The 18648-nt window shown below is 38.4% G+C and overlaps 2 protein-coding genes and 1 non-coding gene across 3 annotated transcripts; 2 read left to right on the top strand and 1 right to left on the bottom strand.

The window, feature by feature from the left end:
- Window positions 1-1802: 1802 nt before the first annotated feature.
- On the top strand, window positions 1803-3787 carry LOC141616932 (uncharacterized). The gene has a single exon (XM_074434091.1). The coding sequence runs from the start codon at window positions 1803-1805 to the stop codon at window positions 3660-3662; it is 1860 nt and encodes a 619-aa protein (XP_074290192.1). The 3' UTR covers window positions 3663-3787.
- Window positions 3788-4078: 291 nt separating this feature from the next.
- TRNAG-GCC (transfer RNA glycine (anticodon GCC)) lies at window positions 4079-4149 on the top strand. Its single transcript has one exon. It is a non-coding gene; the product is annotated as a tRNA-Gly (tRNA).
- A 115-nt stretch (window positions 4150-4264) lies between these two features.
- Window positions 4265-11472, bottom strand: LOC141623023 (uncharacterized). The gene is made up of 3 exons (XM_074439054.1): window positions 10604-11472; window positions 5957-6229; window positions 4265-4769 (listed from the first exon to the last, which is right to left on the bottom strand). The coding sequence occupies exons 1-3, from the start codon at window positions 11249-11251 to the stop codon at window positions 4512-4514; spliced, it is 1179 nt and encodes a 392-aa protein (XP_074295155.1). The 5' UTR covers window positions 11252-11472; the 3' UTR covers window positions 4265-4511.
- Window positions 11473-18648: the final 7176 nt, after the last annotated feature.

Raw genomic sequence — 18648 nt, 5'->3', positions numbered from 1 at the left:
TAAGAAACCGAGGAAACAACGAACCACAGCGAATGGAGGAGAATGTCGCCCACTCACCCACTCGGAACACCAAAAAACTGGAGCCCACCCAACATCAAACCCCATCAACACACAAAACGACTCACCACTTACATCAGAAAGAAACCATAAACATAGACAATAAAGAACCCAACCCAGACACGATTCCAAACCAGACCCGAACAACTTTAGGAAAATAACTTAGAAGAGCCATCACAGGGACACCGTCTTGACAAACCGAAAACGACCATAAAAGCACGCATGCAAGCACCAGAATGGGACAGACTACACCAGGACCACACAGAGACAAAAGGACAGCAAGTCCGATAGGCGGGGGGGAGGGGCGAGGGAGAGGGGAACACCATATCGGACGAAAACAGACCCATAAGAAACAACAACGGACATCAACAGTGTCCGGCCGAGAAGCCAAGGGAGGTGGGGGAAATGGGGGGATCACCTCACAAGTTGCATTCACGGAGAAAGGAGATCCAACAAGGCGATCCGTCCCAAGATCAAGCACGGTAGCTGGCGGTTGACGAAACCAGTTGCAAGACCGAGTGATAGGCCGACTCACATCGCAAAAGACTTTAAGTTAAAACACGATTAAAGGAGACAAGAACAGTGACTCCGACTCCAAAAAAGACAAACCCATAATAGAAACCGAAGTATGAGTCCGATGGAAAAGCCGGTGGGATTGAGAAACGGCGCTGACAAAACAGCACTTACCAAAACAACACAAGAACGGGAGAATCGAGGACCGAAAGAAGGAAAAAATGTGTGTAGGCTGATCGGAGTATGGTGAAACCGGAGGCACCAGAAGCGATCGATCGAAAAGGGATTCACAAATGCAAAGGGAAAGCTAAACAAACCCGGGCAAATCGTACGGCCGGAGATGAGCGAGGCTGTCGCCACATCTCCGGCGGTGGGCCGAAAGACAGAGGAGCACGAGTGTTGAGTGGCGGTGGCTGAGTGTGGTGGATCAGGGGTGTTTAAATTGGGGTTTTTTTCTCAAGCAAAATGTTTTTGACACATGCATATTCAATCTTTCACAAGACCGTGAACTGAGCTGAGCTCTTAACGTACACTTAACACAAATAGTGTTACAAGATGCAAATGGCTTAGTTAATTAATCTCCTTATTAGCTGTAAAAATTGACCCAACTATCCCTTTCTATATTCTTAAACTGGTTTGACTTTCAGTAAATTGTCCAATTATCATGCTACACTGTTACGCTTTAATTTCAAGTTTCAAGTGTACATTACAAAAATCTATGATCAACTTTTGCAATGCATAGAAATATGTTCATGGTTCGAGTGATTTAAACTGTTTCGCTTATTCTCTTAGTAAATAGATCAAAGAACAAAATTTTTGTTTAAGACGGGACATATGTGTCTTAAATAATAAAACGGGTCATATAGATAGATGAGACAAATAGCAGAATGTCTAGGGAATGACAAACTCTTGTCATATCTGCCTATATAGGGTAGTATTTGACCCGTTCTACATTTAAGATGTATATGGCCGTCTTAAATTAAGGATTCCTGAGCAAGGGTGGTTGCTTAGAATTACCGTTGCCTCTTGCTTGACAGAGGCCTATCTCATTAGACTATTACCCAACTATCTCGTTTTATACTCGCTCTTAAGGTGGTTTGACTTTCAGCAAATTGTCAGATTACCATGTTACACTACCAAGTGTACATTACAAAAATCCACAATCTAGTTTAGTTGCTTCTATATATATATGACTGACTTCATAATAACAATCACTTCACTGCTACCAAATCATGAACATCATTAGAGTTAACAGTTTTACTCTCTTGGTTCTGCTTCTAATATTTGCCAATACATTTTGGCAGCCTTTATTAGCAATAACCTGTAATCGAATCGATAATCAAGCATTACTTGAATTCAAGAAAAAAATCCAGGCTGACCCAGCCGAGCTCCTCGGCACATGGATCCCAGGTACAAACTGTTGCACTTGGTCGGGTGTGGAATGCGATTCAACCACCGGAAGAGTAGTCACTCTTTCACTTCCTGGCATCGAACAACGACGAGACATAGTCCCCTACTTGATAGGTACAATCTCCCCTTTCTTAGGTAACCTTACCTCTCTACAATTCCTTAATTTAGGCAGCCTTAAGGAACTAAGTGGTCCTATCCCACCTCAAATAGGCAACTTATCTAATTTAAGACGTCTTTACTTAGGAATTAATAAGCTAAACGGCTCCTTACCCGTTTCACTTAGTCGCCTTACAAAATTACAGACGTTTTACCTCGCTGAAAATAAGCTCACGGGTCCCATTCCTGACTCTTTATTTCGATCAATGAGGCTTCTTACAAGTATAGAATTCTCGAAAAATCAGTTTAGCGGTCCTATACCGTCTTCCATTGGTAACCTGATTTCCCTTAACGGGTTGATACTTAAAAACAACAAACTATCCGGTAGTATTCCACACAGTATCGGCAAGTTAAAGAACCTCACTTACATGGATTTGTCGAGGAACCATATCTCCGGTAATATACCAAATTCCATAGGTGAACTTTCTCAATTAGGCAGTCTATACCTTTATAAAAACGAACTCACCGGCTCCATTCCTCGTTTCACAGAAAAACTCGCTTCTTTGAATAACGTCTATCTTAATGACAACTTTTTGACTGGTGGTCTGCCATCAAGTTTAGGACATATTTCTCATTTAATTGACATCACAATTTCAAACAATCGGATATCTGGCCGAATCCCTGCGAGCTTTGGGAATCTCAAGCAGCTTGTGTCCTTAGATCTGTCAAGTAATCAGGTAGTTGGGCCACTCCCTTCCCAACTCGCTACATTACCGGAATTAGTGTATTTAGATTTGTCAAATAACCCACTTGGGCTAACCAATATACCAAGTTGGCTGTCCAAGCCGCCTCTGCTTGGCCTGATTTTAGCCGGGACTGGGATCAAAGGAGGTCTACCTCGATGGCTATCTTCGTCATCAATAGGAAAGCTCGACTTGTCGAGGAATGAGCTCACAGGGAAGTTACCTTCATGGATAGCGAACATGACCAATCTTTGGTCTTTAAACATATCTAACAATGGATTTTACTCCAATATTCCGAATGAGTTTAAGAATCTTTCATTTCTTACGGACCTTGATATTCACTCAAACAAGTTCTCAGGGCCTTTAAGATTGATTTTCGACAAGAAGGTTGATGAAACACGAGGACATTACAAGTCTATTGACGTGTCTAGCAACTTGTTCACTGGTCCAATTCCCGACAACATTGGCAATAAGAGTGTCATGAATTCCATTACTACCTTAATCTTGTCCAACAATCCGTTGGGAGGTTCCATTCCAAAGTCAATTGGAAATCTGAGAAAACTCCGAGTGCTGGAGATGGTTGATAATCGCCTTTCTGGAGGAATACCCCAAGAACTCGGGAATGCAAAAGAACTAAGGACAATTTTGCTATCAAAAAACAAGCTTAGCGGAAGTATACCAAGTAATGTGTTGAATTTGAAGATGTTGAATGTGTTTGATGTTTCGAGGAACAGACTTAGTGGGAAGATTCCCGCTCATAATATGTCTTCGATTCCTGCTTCTGCATTTTCGGCTAATTTAGGCCTGTGTGATGCTCCTCTTCCTCCTTGTAAAACATCTTAGTACTCCAACTTAATTAGAAATGCTTCTTATCACATTTGAGCTATACTTTGGTTTAGATCCAATCAATAATTAGACTGCTTAAAAAAAGCAATGTAATATTATCATGTTTCTTATATTGTCTGTTGAAGCGTAGCAATTAACAATAATATTAATATCGTTTCCATCTCCTTTGTAGTCAATCGCCCACGACCAATAATATTACCACTTCCATCTTATTTGTATTCTAATCTTCTGATTATATTCCGTAATAGTCCATTTTGATTACTAATCTCTCCAAATATACGTACAAATATAATGTAAATTTGTTCATTTGATTTAGAATATACTCGTAACATATAGCTAAAATTATTTACTTTGTTAGAGAGCAATATGGCATATATAACAATAATGTTAAATGTTCGATAAATAACAACAAAGCACCAGTGGTCTAGTGGTAGAATAGTACCCTGCCACGGTACAGACCCGGGTTCGATTCCCCGCTGGTGCATTGAATTTTAACATTTTTTGACGCAGAAAGCAGTACTAGCAACTAGTGTACTACCAAACAACCATTTTTCATCACAAACGGTTGTCCACAACTCCACATATGCGAAAGTCGAAAATAAAATTCACAGCATCAAATGAACTTATGAACATGATTCTTCATGAGATACAGTCAAAATTATTTATGTGATTTAGTCGCGTACATCCGGGATTTTTGACCTTAAATCCTTGTTAAACAGCCTAAAAAGCCAAAGAGACGGAGGAATTTCTCTGAAACTTGACAGTAATGCAAGAAAACCAGTGTTCAACCGATGAAATGAAAAGAGAGTACAAAAAGAGTATATTGAAACTTGAAAAGTAGATCGATCATCTTTGAAGCTTAGCAACCTCTTCTTGATGCTTCCTCTCAGCCTCCAGTAATTCTTGCTCCTCATCTTCTTCAGCTTCAATGTCATCTCTCTCTTCGAGTTCCTTGCTGGCTGCCATTGCTCGGACTACAGGGTCTCTAAGCTCGGCTATTAGTCCTCCGCCAATCCGGTACTCCTCTTCACCGCCAACTAGGAATATTCGCTGGTCAGGTCCTGATGCCATTGGGACATCCACTGCCAATAGCTTCACATCATACTGCAATGCCACCAATTTGTGGAAAGCTAATCAGCTCAATAACCGATATCCTTTCAGCTAGGCTCCCCCATTCATAAACATAACGAAAACAAAATCGCAAAGAATGACAGAGAAAAAGATGGGTAGCAAGCGGTGTAACATGAATCATCATTTGGGAAAACCAATAAGCGATGTACAATAAAAAAAGGGAGAGCACGATAAATATAGAAGATCAAAAACTCTAATAAACAAACTGTAAATAGAAAGTTATAAAATGTGGACTTTTTTCTTCTAAAAGAAAGTTCATACAAAAACAATGAACCTAACAAAGTAAGAAGTGTAAAGAAAATATGTAAACTAAAAGAAAAAGAAGTAGTAATTCAAAACTCTTACAAGGGGTAGTAACTAAAAAACGTAAGACAATAAAAAACAAGATAGTAAACAAAGGAACTATCCCAAGCAAGGGATAGTAAACTCTTGGGAAAAAGGAAGAGTAAAAGTTCTTTAAATGTACAATACATACTCCCTCCGATTCTTTTCTTTCGTCTTCTCAAACTCCATGTGGAAGAAAAAAAATAGAGGGAGTAGTAAATAATTAAAAAAAAGGACAATAGAGAGCTCGTGCTTTATCATTTGCAGTTTTGCACACATTCTTCCTCTTTATATTGACCTCTCTAAAGCCACATTTTCTTCAATATGGGAAAAAACATATCTCCCTAATGTACATGATCAAATGGAAAATGTTCACGAATATGAATAATTATTTCCTCAAGAGATTCGACATGCATTGTAGAATATGAACCACAATTCTAAACTGAGAGATTTTCCTTCAAACAAATGAGATCAAAATATGACAGAAATTCAATATGTATTGGTGTCTCTCAGAAACAATCAGTCTTAGTCTTGAACATGTCTGAGTCCCATAATAATTTAATTATGCACATGAAACTTTACCATATGAAGCTCCTAAAATCATCAAATTAACATGACAATGCCACAACAGAAACAACTGAACAGGTAATTGTGAACAAGAAACACAAACATAATTCATGATCACATTACAAAGCACTAAAGCAGAGTTACCAATTAATTTATTTATTTTTATCCATGATTTGTTTTTGGGAAGCAAGCAAAGCAAATATTCACGACAATCCCCAAACATTCCAATCATAAACTTCTGATGAAAATTTCTTGGTTAATACACACACCTTTCCCTTCTTCTTCTTGACGTGAACACTCGCTAATCCTTTTCTTTCAGAGCCTCGTACTGGAAAAATAAGGAAACAGCTTTTACTCCTGAGCCTGGGTTTGAATTTGCTCATCGTGAGGCCACCTCCTGACATCACATATGCTCTCAAGTCAGTTCCTGCCAGAGGAGCACCCATTACTTCAAGACTACGGGCATCTGTATTGAGCTCCCTCATAGCCATCCTGTATACTTTATCGGGGTTGACTGCATATCTTGAACGAAGATATAGGCCCTAGACAGAGAAGGAACCATAGGTAAGTTATAAAGCAATTGTCAAAGTGTCATTGAACTGCAAATGTGATAAAGGCGCAACACTATACAATTTCCATATTTCCACCATTCCCTGACCTTTTCTTCTTTGCATATAAGCCCTTTCTAAAAAAAATTAGAAAAAGGAAAAGTACTGTTTCCGGGGTTTTTTTTTCTTTTTATGTGGTTTGCTCCCAAAGGTAAAAGTCCTACCTTCCTTACTTATCCCTTCATTTTTGATAGCTTATCCCAAAATACAACCACAGAAAACAAGTATGAAGAATATTATCGCTGTTAATTTGTTTCATATTGATTACCTACACAAAATTTAGTTTCTTATCCAAATTGAAAGAAGAAGCAAGCATTAGATTTCCAAAGTTACTCTATTATCATCCTTCAACAATTAATGGAGGTACAATTTTGATCTATCTCGCAACACATATCATACGAAAGAGTATTTGTTTTGATTATGGATTTTGGGTTCATGATTACTAATTTTGCCATGTGTTATTAATTAGACATGTTAGCTTAGCAAAATCACAAAAACATGAAAAATAGGGAGATGAGAATCTACCATTTATAAAAGCTAGGAACCCAAAATGAATTACGGGAACCTTCAGTACTTAAAATACATTTGTCCAATTAACTCTTTTATAAATAGTAGATTCTCATCTCCCTATTTTTCATGTTTGTGTGATTTTGCTAAGCTAACATGTCCAATTAATCACACTAATAATACATAGCAAAATTAGTAATCATGAATCTAAAATCCAAAATCCAAAATCAAAACAAAGACTTTCGTATGATATATGTGTTGCGAAATAGATCAAAATTGAAATAATACTTATTAGCAAAATTAATTTTAAAGGAGAATGATAATGGAGTAACTTTGGAAATCTAATGCTTGATTCTTCTTTTAATTTGGCTAAGAAATTAAATTTTGTATAGGTAATCAATATGAAACAAATGAACCGCGATAATATTCTTCATACTTATAAATTGTGATGCTCGGACTCTTCACCTAACCCTGAGGATCTGGTGGACAAGATCCAAACATGGATCCTTAACGGATCCTTGTATGAGAAATCCGGACATGTTTTTAACCTCTGTTTTGTATAGCAGGCCTATATCCAGAGTGATCTTGACATGAATTTAATGTTGTAAATAAAGTCTTCATTCATGTTAAACATGAAGAAACTACTTTTCCTTTCTTTTCTTTGATTTTTTTTAACTAATAATCAATTTTTTCAGAAAAAAATAAAAATTAGCCGAGTCCAAATTTAAGTTTGATTCCTCGTATCCAAGTCCTTGTTTTTGAGATTTCAAGGATCCGACACTCGGATCCGTACCCGGGTCGAATCCTCGTATCCAAGGTTAATTCGCTGAACCAGGCTGCGAATTGCGAATTAATTCGCGCGAATTACGAATTCGAATTACATCGAATTATGGTGCTTGGTTATAATTTTATCGAATTATGCTCAATATTGAGCGAATTGCGTATTGGTATTACAAATTCGAATTGGTCATATTACGAATTAGGTAACCCTGCTCGTATCCAAGTACCAGCTTGTAAGGAAGGTAGGACTTTTACCTTTGGGAGCAAACCACATAAAACGTACGATTGGTGTGAATATCTTTTTTTTTTTATTATATTTAACTACATTTTGATTTTGGGGATATTCTACTGTGTACCCTTGAGTTTTTCAGTTTTCTATGTTGTACCCCTACATTTTGAAATTTTGAAATTCTATGATGTATCTCTGAACTCTATGTTCTACCCCTACATTAGTCTTCGCTAACTTAGTTTCTTAAATGGCCTATTAAATCGTATATTTACCATTCCAATTACTCGATAACCTACTCATTTACTTATTAGTTCGCCGAATTACTCATTAACCCACCAAATAGTATACGTAACTAACCAAAAGTTCATCAAATCTCCGTTATCATGCCATGAATCATAACAGATGTTTTTAATAGTAGTTGGTGCTTATTAAAAGTGAATTGTGATGTTTCTCATATAGGATGGTGATACAACATTAATAAGTCAGAATAAAGGTCAAACCGGTTGTTTGATAGAGAAAATGTTACTGGAGAGTTAAACGAGGTCATGATGGAGAAATAAGTAAGAAATTTAGGGGCACAATGTAAACTATAAAAAAAGGAGGGGTAGAACATAGAAAACCGAAAAATTCAGGGTACACCATAGAATATCCCTTTGATTTTTGAGGCACCTAAAATAGAGTTACTCAAATCTTGGGTACCTAAAATACATTTGCTTATAAACTTGGGCACTCAAAGTGAAATTTTGCAAATGTGAGGTACCAAGGCACCCAAAGTGAAAATAACCCTAATCAAAAAGTCGTCTGAAACCAGTAAACCCATTGGTTATTTTTATTACTGTTACAATAATTGAACATAATTCTAGCGTGTTTAGAGTATTATAAACAGAATCCACAAAAGCTTGAATTATCATTGTTGAATACATAACATATGAAAATACTTTGCGATAAAAAGAATTAAGTAATTTTGAAAATCAAACAAAGCTTATAATACAAAATAATTATTCAACACATATGACTCTTTAAATATAGAATGGAGCCAAAGACCCATTGATCTTTGTTTCTAGATTTTGATGGAATAAAGCAAAATGATTAGCGTAAATGGTTGCACACCATTATACTGTGAAGTACCGAAAACAACCTCTTCATGTTGCTATACATGGTAAGACTGCACACATCCAACCCTCCCTTATCCCATAATTTGCGGGAGTCTAATTGGGGTAATGTTGTTTATAATGACACGTTTCCTCGTAGCAGTCATAGGTTAATGTATGTCATCTAACTAGTCAATTTAGGCCTTAATGCACCCTGCAAAAGTTGTCTATGGGAATTGATGTGACCTATATAGTTTGATTGCTCCAAAGCCTGCCACGATGATTTTTTAAGCTGGCCTTCAATTTTGTATAATGGGTAATCGAAGTATGTTTTGTAAAACAATGTCTCCTGCTCATGAGGCGTGCAGCTTCGCCTTGAGAATCATGGCATGGCCCCTCATCGGGTGCGCCTTGCTCTTTTTAAAGCTAAGCTCCCTATGTCTGATCCCACTTCTCTTTCCTTTATCCTGATCTCTTCCCTCATCAGCCCATCACCGTTGTCATGTGTAACTTTCACTGTCAATTTTGTCATCCCTTCAAGATGAAGGAACGATTGACCTCTTAATTCTCGAAATTGACCATCATAATTGAGATCAACATTTATGGTGGTCAAATTCAAGCACCTAAGGGTCAATTTTCCCATTTGCCAACCTCCTACCTCTGAGGTTGTAATGAGACAGCATTGATTTAGTGACTAGTTGAAGCATGAAGCGACAAGGTGTTTGGGTCTGAGTGATGCAATGGTCAATTTGAAATGGACAGCAGAAGTGATGACTGTGATATGGTCCAGCAATTGCAGAATGGATGGTAAAGGTTGCTAGTCAGGTAAAAAGGTTAGGGGTGGCCCAGGAGGAGGTGCAGCCTTCATAGACATGGTTATGGATGTAAGACACAACGGCATTCTCTCAACCTCCAAATAGGATGAGGTGGATCAAGAATCCTACCAGGGAATCTAAGAAGGAATCTAGTGAAAGGAAATGAAATAAATTGAGCCAAAAGAGCAAAAGCAGCCTTTCCTTATCTGTAAAACCTCAAACCAAATAGCCCCTTAAATCTGAGTATAGACCTACAATCTCACAGTGAGCACAGTTTTTATAGTCAAGTCTTCTAGTGAGGGAAAATATTTGGAGGCGTACAAACAGCCAGACAGGAAACTCTATCGCCATTCTAGGAGGGTCTTCCGCTTGTTCTAGAGGACGTGTTCCAATATCTAGAGATCAAGGTGGCAACGACACGACTGCTGAAAGATTGAGTATTATTTAACCATATGACACAATGAGGAGTTGATATTAACTTCCTCTCCATATCTCTTTCCTCCCTCTCTTCACAATCTCCATATGCTATCCACACGAGAAATTAGGCAATTATGGATTAATCCTCCCTCCCCTCCCTCATAATCTTACAATTCAAACACATCATTGTAAATTAAAGAAGCAACAATGCTACCCAGTTCACAACAAAGTATGGCACAAATAAATGAATGATAAAGCACAATAGCATATTATCCGTGCAAAGAATACTCAGTTCAGAAACGGCATAATACGTGACTTCAAGGACCTTCAAACATTACAGGCTTATAATGATAAATTCTTAAGAACTAAAAGAAACACATAGCAACCATTCAATTCTGTAACATAAAGGCAACTATCAGAAAGTCATACTCAGCAGTAAATAGAAGCAATGTAAATACGAGTAGCTTACAGCAAAAGCAACCATGGAACTGGAAAGAGCGAGGAAACCATACTTAGCCATGCCTTCTGACAACCCGACAAAAGTATTAGCAATCCCAAACATAATCCTCCACAACATAATGCATACTACCACACCTCCAGCACCCACCACAAACAACAAATTCCGCTTCCAAAACCCCTCGATTTGAAGCCCAATCGCCTCCTTATACCGCGAAAATGTCTTGCTAACCACAGATAAAGGCTGCTGAACCACTTTCTTAGCCACATTACCTTGACCTTTAACACCACCCAACTTAGTCCCAAAACTTGGCATCCTAGTAGAAAACTGCCTAATCTTTAATGGGTTAAACACCAATTTCTCAACACCCAAATTCATTTTAACATTACGCAACAACGAGTAATTCCTACACGAACCGGCATTAATCGAGTTGAAAGATCCAAACTTTGTGCATAAAACACCATTTGACGAACTGGGTCTTGAAATTGAGGATTGTAAACCGAAGCCGAGGCGGGTTTTGCAAGAATTAACAGCTGAATTCGACAAATTTGTTGAAAATCCACGAAAATTATGAAGTGAGGGTTTGGAAATTGGGGTGGTTGAAGCATTAAAATGTAATTTCAGAAGACCTTTGATGATTCTTTGAGAGGGTTTCGACATTTTTACTGTTTAATCTAATCTAACATCAAGAACACAAAGAAAAAACAATTACAGATTGAATTGTGAGAGGGATTAATGTATTATTACCTCGTGGAAGCTAAAATTAAGAAATTCATTTGAAGATCTTCGTGAGAATTAGGAAAATGGTGTTATTGTGTTGTGTAAATTTGTTGACCTGAGTCCTGAGGTATTTGAGAACGGGCTTATTGAATGATGATCTTGTGTAACAAGTTAAAATTACGGCCTCTTTGTCAAAGTGGCAATGGACCGTCTATAGATCCAAACAGGACTGTCATACGACTGTAGAGCTCGCAAACAATGACACGACATAAAACTATAACACAAATTCAATACGAAATTAACGGGTTTAGGTTGAGCCTTAATAACCCATTTATTTAAGCATGTTGGTACTAACACGACACGAGATTTAATTGGGTTGGATTTGAGATGAGCTCTATAAACACGAACCAGACACGAATGATTTATTTACTAGATTAATCCTAATTTTTCTTGAACCTCCATCACATAAATATACTTAAACTTTCTAAATATTGACATGACACGAAACACAACACGAACCCGACACGAAATTATTGGGTTCGGCTTGAGACTTCACGGTCCATTTATGTAAGTGGGCTGATAAGAACACAACACGTGATTTAATTGGGTCGGGTTTGGTTTGAAGGTTTCGTGACCCGTTTACATGTGACACGAACACGAACCCGACACGACCTGATCTTTTTACCAGGTCTCGATCAAATTTTCCTACTCGATCGAGTCAGTGGGCTTGATCGAGTAATGGTTGTTGTAGCTCTTTCTAGTTTCAACCCTCTCCTAACCGTTCCTTACTTCTTTGTACATATGCAATTTACTCCATTAAGCTCAAAATGTGGCTTAAGCCCTACGAAATGAGGAAACAAGGAGGGAGAAGCGATGTTTCATAAAACATAATGCATTTGGCGACAATATGCTCAAAAGACGACATAAAATGTATTGTAACGAGGGTATAAATATCATATAAAATGCACTTATCACCGGTACTACAATATTATTGTCTCAACTCTTAATAATTCTAGGGATATACTAGGTAACTCAACCATTTTCCATAAATCCTCCCAAATAGAAAGGGACAATAAATATAGAAAATTTTGACAATTCTATCTTGATAATTTGACATTTTATGAAGATGATCGATATATTTACATATCAAATTGTTAGAATAAAATTAAATGTGATATAAATACGAGTAATACTATAGACATAATAATATGTCTTGTGTTATTAAAATGGGGTCAAAGTCAAAATGTTGCCAATTTCTAAAATTGGGTCAAATCACATTTATAAATCGAATCAGTAGAATGACTAGAAAATCATACCCAAAATCGTTTAAATTAATAAAAAAATCATTTGTGTTTTCTCTACTTTTTGCAAATTTACTTAAATTTGTTGCTACAAAATTGGCACGTCCGGTGACACATCTCTACTACTCATCCTTTTGCGTACTCAAGTTTTGCAGCAATTATTTCAATGGCCACTAGGAGGATCTTCACCATGTCGAAGAGGATGACATCCAGATCTAACGATGAAAACTTAACCCTTTTAGTATATCCTTCGATGATTTACCCATTGGTGTTTCCATAAGGAGTGGGACCGGATCCATCATCCTCGGTGTTTTAGTAGCTAGACTCCGTTCTACATATGTCCACGCGAGGCCAATCAGGGCCATATTAATATCATGCGTTTAGAATATTTCTCCCGTCTAAGTGGACAAGACTTAGTTTGTGTAACACCCTCTTTTATTTAAGAGTTTTGACTAGACTTTTCCAAATAAATGAGATTCTTTCTATTTTTGTCGATACCGTAAAGTCCATCCAACATAATTCTTCAATTTATAATGCGTTAACTAATGGTTTCGATGAAGCTTTCAATAAAACTCTTTCCAACTTGCTGAAGAAAATGGTTTCATAATCCAAACAAGAGAGGTTAGGCGAAGTACTTTGGGCATATCACACCACGTGTAGATCTCCTACCTAATCAACACCTTATGCTTCAATTCGCGGAGTAGAAGCCCTTCCACTTTAACAGGAGATTCCTTCTCTTCGTATGACCATAAAAATGGGCATGATGGAAGGCGAGAATGACAAGCTTCGTTTGGCTGAACTCGATTATCTGGATAAAAAACGGTTTGATGCACATCATAAATCGGAGTGTTAGCGGGCTCGCTTGTCAAGAGCGTTCAAAAGAAGGTCCGTCTTCGATCTTTTCAAGGTAGTTGGTGACGAGGTTTTGGCAGTACGGTGATCCATTATTATGTTTCACAAGTCAGGGAACAAGTTCACCTCTAAGTGCGATGTATCTTATCTTGTGTAAGAGGTCAACAACACCAATTGTGCGTAGAACATAGTCGATGGTGAAAGATTGCGTATCGGTCCGGTCAACAACAAGTTGATCTCGAAGTGTTAATATGCTTATGATGTTAAATCAGCAACAATAGGCTCCTGAGCACGAGCCTAAACTACCCGAAACCCCAAAATGTTCCATACCCCTCTCTCCCTACAAAAAAAACCCCGACAAATTCCAAAAAAATCAGCAAAATAATACCCATAAATTTCTGGTGCGGTCAAAACTCCACAAACAAAACCGACCTTGTTTTGTTTGAGCTACATTGGCTTGATCTTGTATTTGCGTTTTATGGGTACGTAGGTAGTTGAAGTAAAACATTTGCTTTAGTCCAACCACGCAAAGAAAAACCTCTCTAAGGGACATGCGAAATTGAGAAATAAAAAAGGAAAATAGGGCTAACTTATTCTTATCATGGTTCAAATTCAAGACAAACTCCCTTAGTGTAAACTAAAGATGTCTAAAACAAAGAAAAATACAGAAAATGGTGTCATGGAGATCACTTTAAGTCTTTTAAAGCTTTACGGACAATGCTCTTGGGTCAAAGTCTTGACAACTAAGGCTTGCTCGAGTTGGTTTTTCTCCGCAACAAGCCAACAACAGTAGACGCAACTAATTATTGTTTTTTCACTTCCAGTTCCTCCAATTGTTTTTTCAACTGCCTTTCCTTCAAGGCAAATTCTTGCATACTTAAGCTGAGAGTCTCGGCTTCCTTCTCTGCTTGGTTTCTCAAAGATGTAGTCGAGATACGTTATTCAATGACCTTTATCTTATCCTCAAATTGCGAAAGAGTTGGCTGACTTATCGCATATTCTTCTCTCGCTGACTGAAGTTGTGAAGCAGCTCTTAAATAATTCTTCACATGAGCATGAAGGTTGGAGATATCAACATTCTGTGACTTAAAGTAGTCGAAGATGACCTCACATTCCTTTTCATATGCTGGAATCTCGGCAAGAGGGGATGCCAACAACTTTTCCCGCATTACATTAGCCATAGATAAACACGCTTGTCATTCAGCTTCATGGATCATTATCTTGGCATTGAAGGAAGATTCTTCGACTTTAGAAGCCTTTGCATTATTAGTGAGTTTTTCCTTGGAAGAAGATGAATTTGAAACTTGAACCGGATCAAGTATGACGTCAAGTATTGTTTTTTTTCCATAGGATTCTCTTCATATGACGACTCAATAGGAATGGCGGACAATTCGTTTATGGTACTCGCGTCAGACATAGAGCTCTATTTAGAAAAAAAAAACAAAATAAATTAATTTTCCAAACCAATTCCCGTGAACTCTAAAAATAAGCCATGTGTTTAGCTAAAGTTCTTGATGATGACAAGTTCCCAATCCTTTGTTCCCTCTCAATTAATGTTTTTGTCGAGAATGTGAATGTTGTAGGTCAGGACTACATCAATTAAAGAGGATAAAAGCTTCTATATTCAAGTATCGGTCTTTGTCTAGCATCAATGTAAGAGTATAGTTCTTAAGCTCACTTGATCATGTTCTGAACAGTTCCTAAGACTGTTCATTTCTGAATGGTTCACAAAACAGAATGGAAAAAACGTGATTGATTTTATTTGGCAAAGAAAGGATTTCGAATAAAATATTTTCTGATTATAAAAGTTTGGCTAAGATACATTTATAAGAACTTTCTGGTTGTTATTGAGAAAAAATATCTTTGAAATTATTTGGAGGATTTCTCTTGCAAAACAAGTCAAACTATTTTATGTAATATTTTTATTCTAAAGATATTATTTGTATTATCTCTTTGCCAAAAATATAGGATTGGTTACGAAACAATCTTCCTATATATTTTTTCAGTCGACCATTCATTTTGATTAACGAAAAATTAGAGCAACACATATTGCACTTAAAGCTTTATTTTGCAAACCATTCTTCACGTGTGTCCTTTTTAAAGTCCAGTTTTTGCAAAATATTTTTCGTGTCTTGTGAACCATTCCCGTGTGCTTAAGTTCTTATATTCATAAGGCTAATTTTGTTCTCCATCGTTCTTAATCATTGAACCATATAAGGAGACAATTTGTGTTGTAATCTTCTTTTTGTGAGAGAGTGCTTTTGGGGTACGGGGTTGTATTCGAGTCGCACGGTCGGGTTGATCGTGGGGATTTACTTTGTAATCGGGTTTGGTTATAAAGTAAATATTTTCTCACTATAGTTGACGATTTTTCTCGTTCTACATGGGTTTATTTATTACGTCATAAAAGTGACACCAAACAAACCTTATTAAATTTGTTTGCTATGGTCGATCGCCAATTTCAAAAGAAAATCAAAGTTTTTAGAAGCGATAATGGAAATGAATTCAATTGTTTTGCTCAATTTTTTTCGTGAAAATGGTATTATTTCCCAAACCTCAAATGTTGACACTCCTCAACAAAATGGCCGAGTCGAACGAAAACACCGTCACATTTTAAATGTTGCTCGTGCCCTTCTCTTTCAAGCAAGTCTACCTATTCTATTTTGGGGGGAGTGTATTTTAGGGGCCGTCTATCTCCTTAATCGAACTCCATCCACAGTCCACAATGGTAAAACTCCCTACGAGATGTTATTTAATGAACCACCACCTATGGACCATATTCGCACTTTTGGATGCCTTTACTACGCTAAAAATATAAATCGGTCTCATGACAAATTCGCTCCGCGTGGCAGAAAATGCATCTTCCTAGGCTACCCCTTTGGCAAAAAGGGATGGCTAGTTTACGACCTAGATACGGGTACCTATTTTTCCTCTCGAGATGTTGTCTTTATCGAACATGAATTTCCCTATCAATCTCTTAATATTCACGACACTGATCCCAACAACTCGTCTTTCCTTGATGATACTTTACAGCCCATTGAAACAGTTCTCATATCCACACCCGTATCCTCCACTGAAGGCCCAATTCCCACTACTTCTACTACCTTGACAGAGACCTCCACCACCTCCACTCCTTCGACAGATAACACCACCACTACCTCCACTCCCTCCTCCGTCACACACGACCTCACGCCTGCCTCCACCCCCATCACGGATGCTGCTACGTTTCACACACCAGAAGCTCCCAATCGTGAGGCCATGGGAAAAGGGACATCGTCCTAAAATTCCCAACACTCGCCTCACGGGTTATGTTCGTCCACCTATACGCCCCTCGACTCATCTCACCACCACATCACCATCACCATCTTCAGGTACTCGATTTCCTATCTCTAAGTTTATTTCATATGATAAATTTTCTCCTAATCATAAAACTTTTCTAGCGGCCGTGACCAAAAATCACGAGCCAAGTTCTTTTAAAGAAGCTATGCAGGTACCACAATGGCGCGAGGCAATGAAGAGTGAAATTGATGCCCTCGAACGCAACAACACGCGGACTCTCGAACCTCTTCCGCCACACAAAAAGGCAATTTGTTCTAAATGGGTGTACAAAATCAAATATCATGCCGATGGGACAATAGAGCGATACAAAGCTCGCCTCGTCATCATGGGAAATCGCCAAATCGAAGGTGTCGATTTTCAAGAGAGTTTGCTCCTACTATTAAAATGGTCACCGTTCGTACTCTACTTACTATTGTCGCCGCAAAGAATTGGCACATCGACCAAATGGATGTCCACAATGCCTTTCTTCATGGCGATCTTCAAGAAGAAGTATACATTAAACCGCCACCCGGGTTCCATCCTTCATCCGATAACCGAGTATGTCGTCTTCGTAAATCCCATTATGGACTTCGACAAGCTCCCCGATGCTGGTATGCAAAGCTCGCTTCCGCTCTTAAACAATACGGGTTTACAAAGTGTCCCTATGATCACTCCCTTTTCTCTACTGTCAAACCCGCTACCGAGATACATGTCCTTGTCTATGTAGATGGTCTAGTCATCTGTGGAAACGACACAAAATTGATTCAACAATTCAAAACCTATTTAAGTACTTGTTTTCACATGAAAGACCTAGGTCCTCTCAAATATTTCCTTGGTCTAGAAATAGCTCGAAATTCGAGTGGTCTGTCTATCTCACAACGAAAATACACGTTGGATATCCTCACTGAAACGGGTCTCCTCGGGACCAACCCCACGTCAGTCCCCATGGAACTGAACCATAGTCTCGCTGAGACTGACACCCCTACTCTTCACGACCCCCAACCATATCGTCGGTTAGTGGGTCGCCTCGTCTATCTCACAATTACACGACCCGAACTAACTTACTCGGTTCATACTCTCGCACAATTCATGCACACAGCACGCACAACAGGCTGCTCTTCAAGTTGTCCGTTATCTTAAAAACAAACCGGGTCAAGGCTTACTCCTTCCCGCCAATGCCAACCTTCTCCTCCATGCTTATTGCGACTCGGACTACGCCTCTTGCCCATCTAGTTGTCGCTCCCTCTCGTCCTACATTGTTTTCCTAGGGCACTCCCCCATCTCATGGAAGACAAAGAAGCAATCTACTGTGTCCAAATCATCGGCCGAGGCATAATATAGGGCTATGGCTCATACCGTATGCGAACTCAAGTGGTTGAAAGGCCTTATTAATTTTCTCGGCATACCACATCAACCGCCCATTGCTCTCTCATGCGATAATCAATCGGCCCTTCACATTGCTCGCAATCCGGTTTTTCACGAACGCACTAAACATATCGAGGTGGATTGCCATTTTATTAGGGACGAGATTTTGAATGGCCTTATCAAACCAAGTTACGTTCCCACCAAGGTACAACTAGCAGACATTTTAACTAAGGCCCTTCGACGCACTACATTCGAAGACCTCTTATCCAAGTTGGGCGTCGTCGACTTACATGCACCAACTTGAGAGGGGTAATACGATCCCCATATCAAAGCCCATTCCAACGGCTAGTTTGTAAATATGGCACAGTGTATATTTGCCTTACTTAGATTATTTTATAGCTGTTAATATTATTGTGCAATCTCAACTATATATACATGTAATAGCAACAATAGCAATACAAGATAATTAATCATATTATTATTCCCAAATCTCTTCCTAAT

This window comes from Silene latifolia, chromosome X (assembly GCF_048544455.1).
Source record: "Silene latifolia isolate original U9 population chromosome X, ASM4854445v1, whole genome shotgun sequence".
Classification (NCBI taxonomy): domain Eukaryota; kingdom Viridiplantae; phylum Streptophyta; class Magnoliopsida; order Caryophyllales; family Caryophyllaceae; genus Silene; species Silene latifolia.
Note: the sequence above shows the minus strand (reverse complement) of the source record. Positions and strands in the feature narration are given on the sequence as shown.

Coding starts and splice junctions, on each gene's coding strand:
- LOC141623023 (XM_074439054.1), bottom strand. CDS start 11,251: ATGTCGAAACCCTCTCAAAGAATCATCAAAGGTCTTCTGAAATTACAT. Junction 6,230..10,603: donor GTTCCATGGTTGCTTTTGCT/GTAAGCTACTCG, acceptor TTCTCTGTCTAG/GGCCTATATCTTCGTTCAAG. Junction 4,770..5,956: donor TCAAGAAGAAGAAGGGAAAG/GTGTGTGTATTA, acceptor GTGGCATTGCAG/TATGATGTGAAGCTATTGGC.
- LOC141616932 (XM_074434091.1), top strand. CDS start 1,803: ATGAACATCATTAGAGTTAACAGTTTTACTCTCTTGGTTCTGCTTCTA.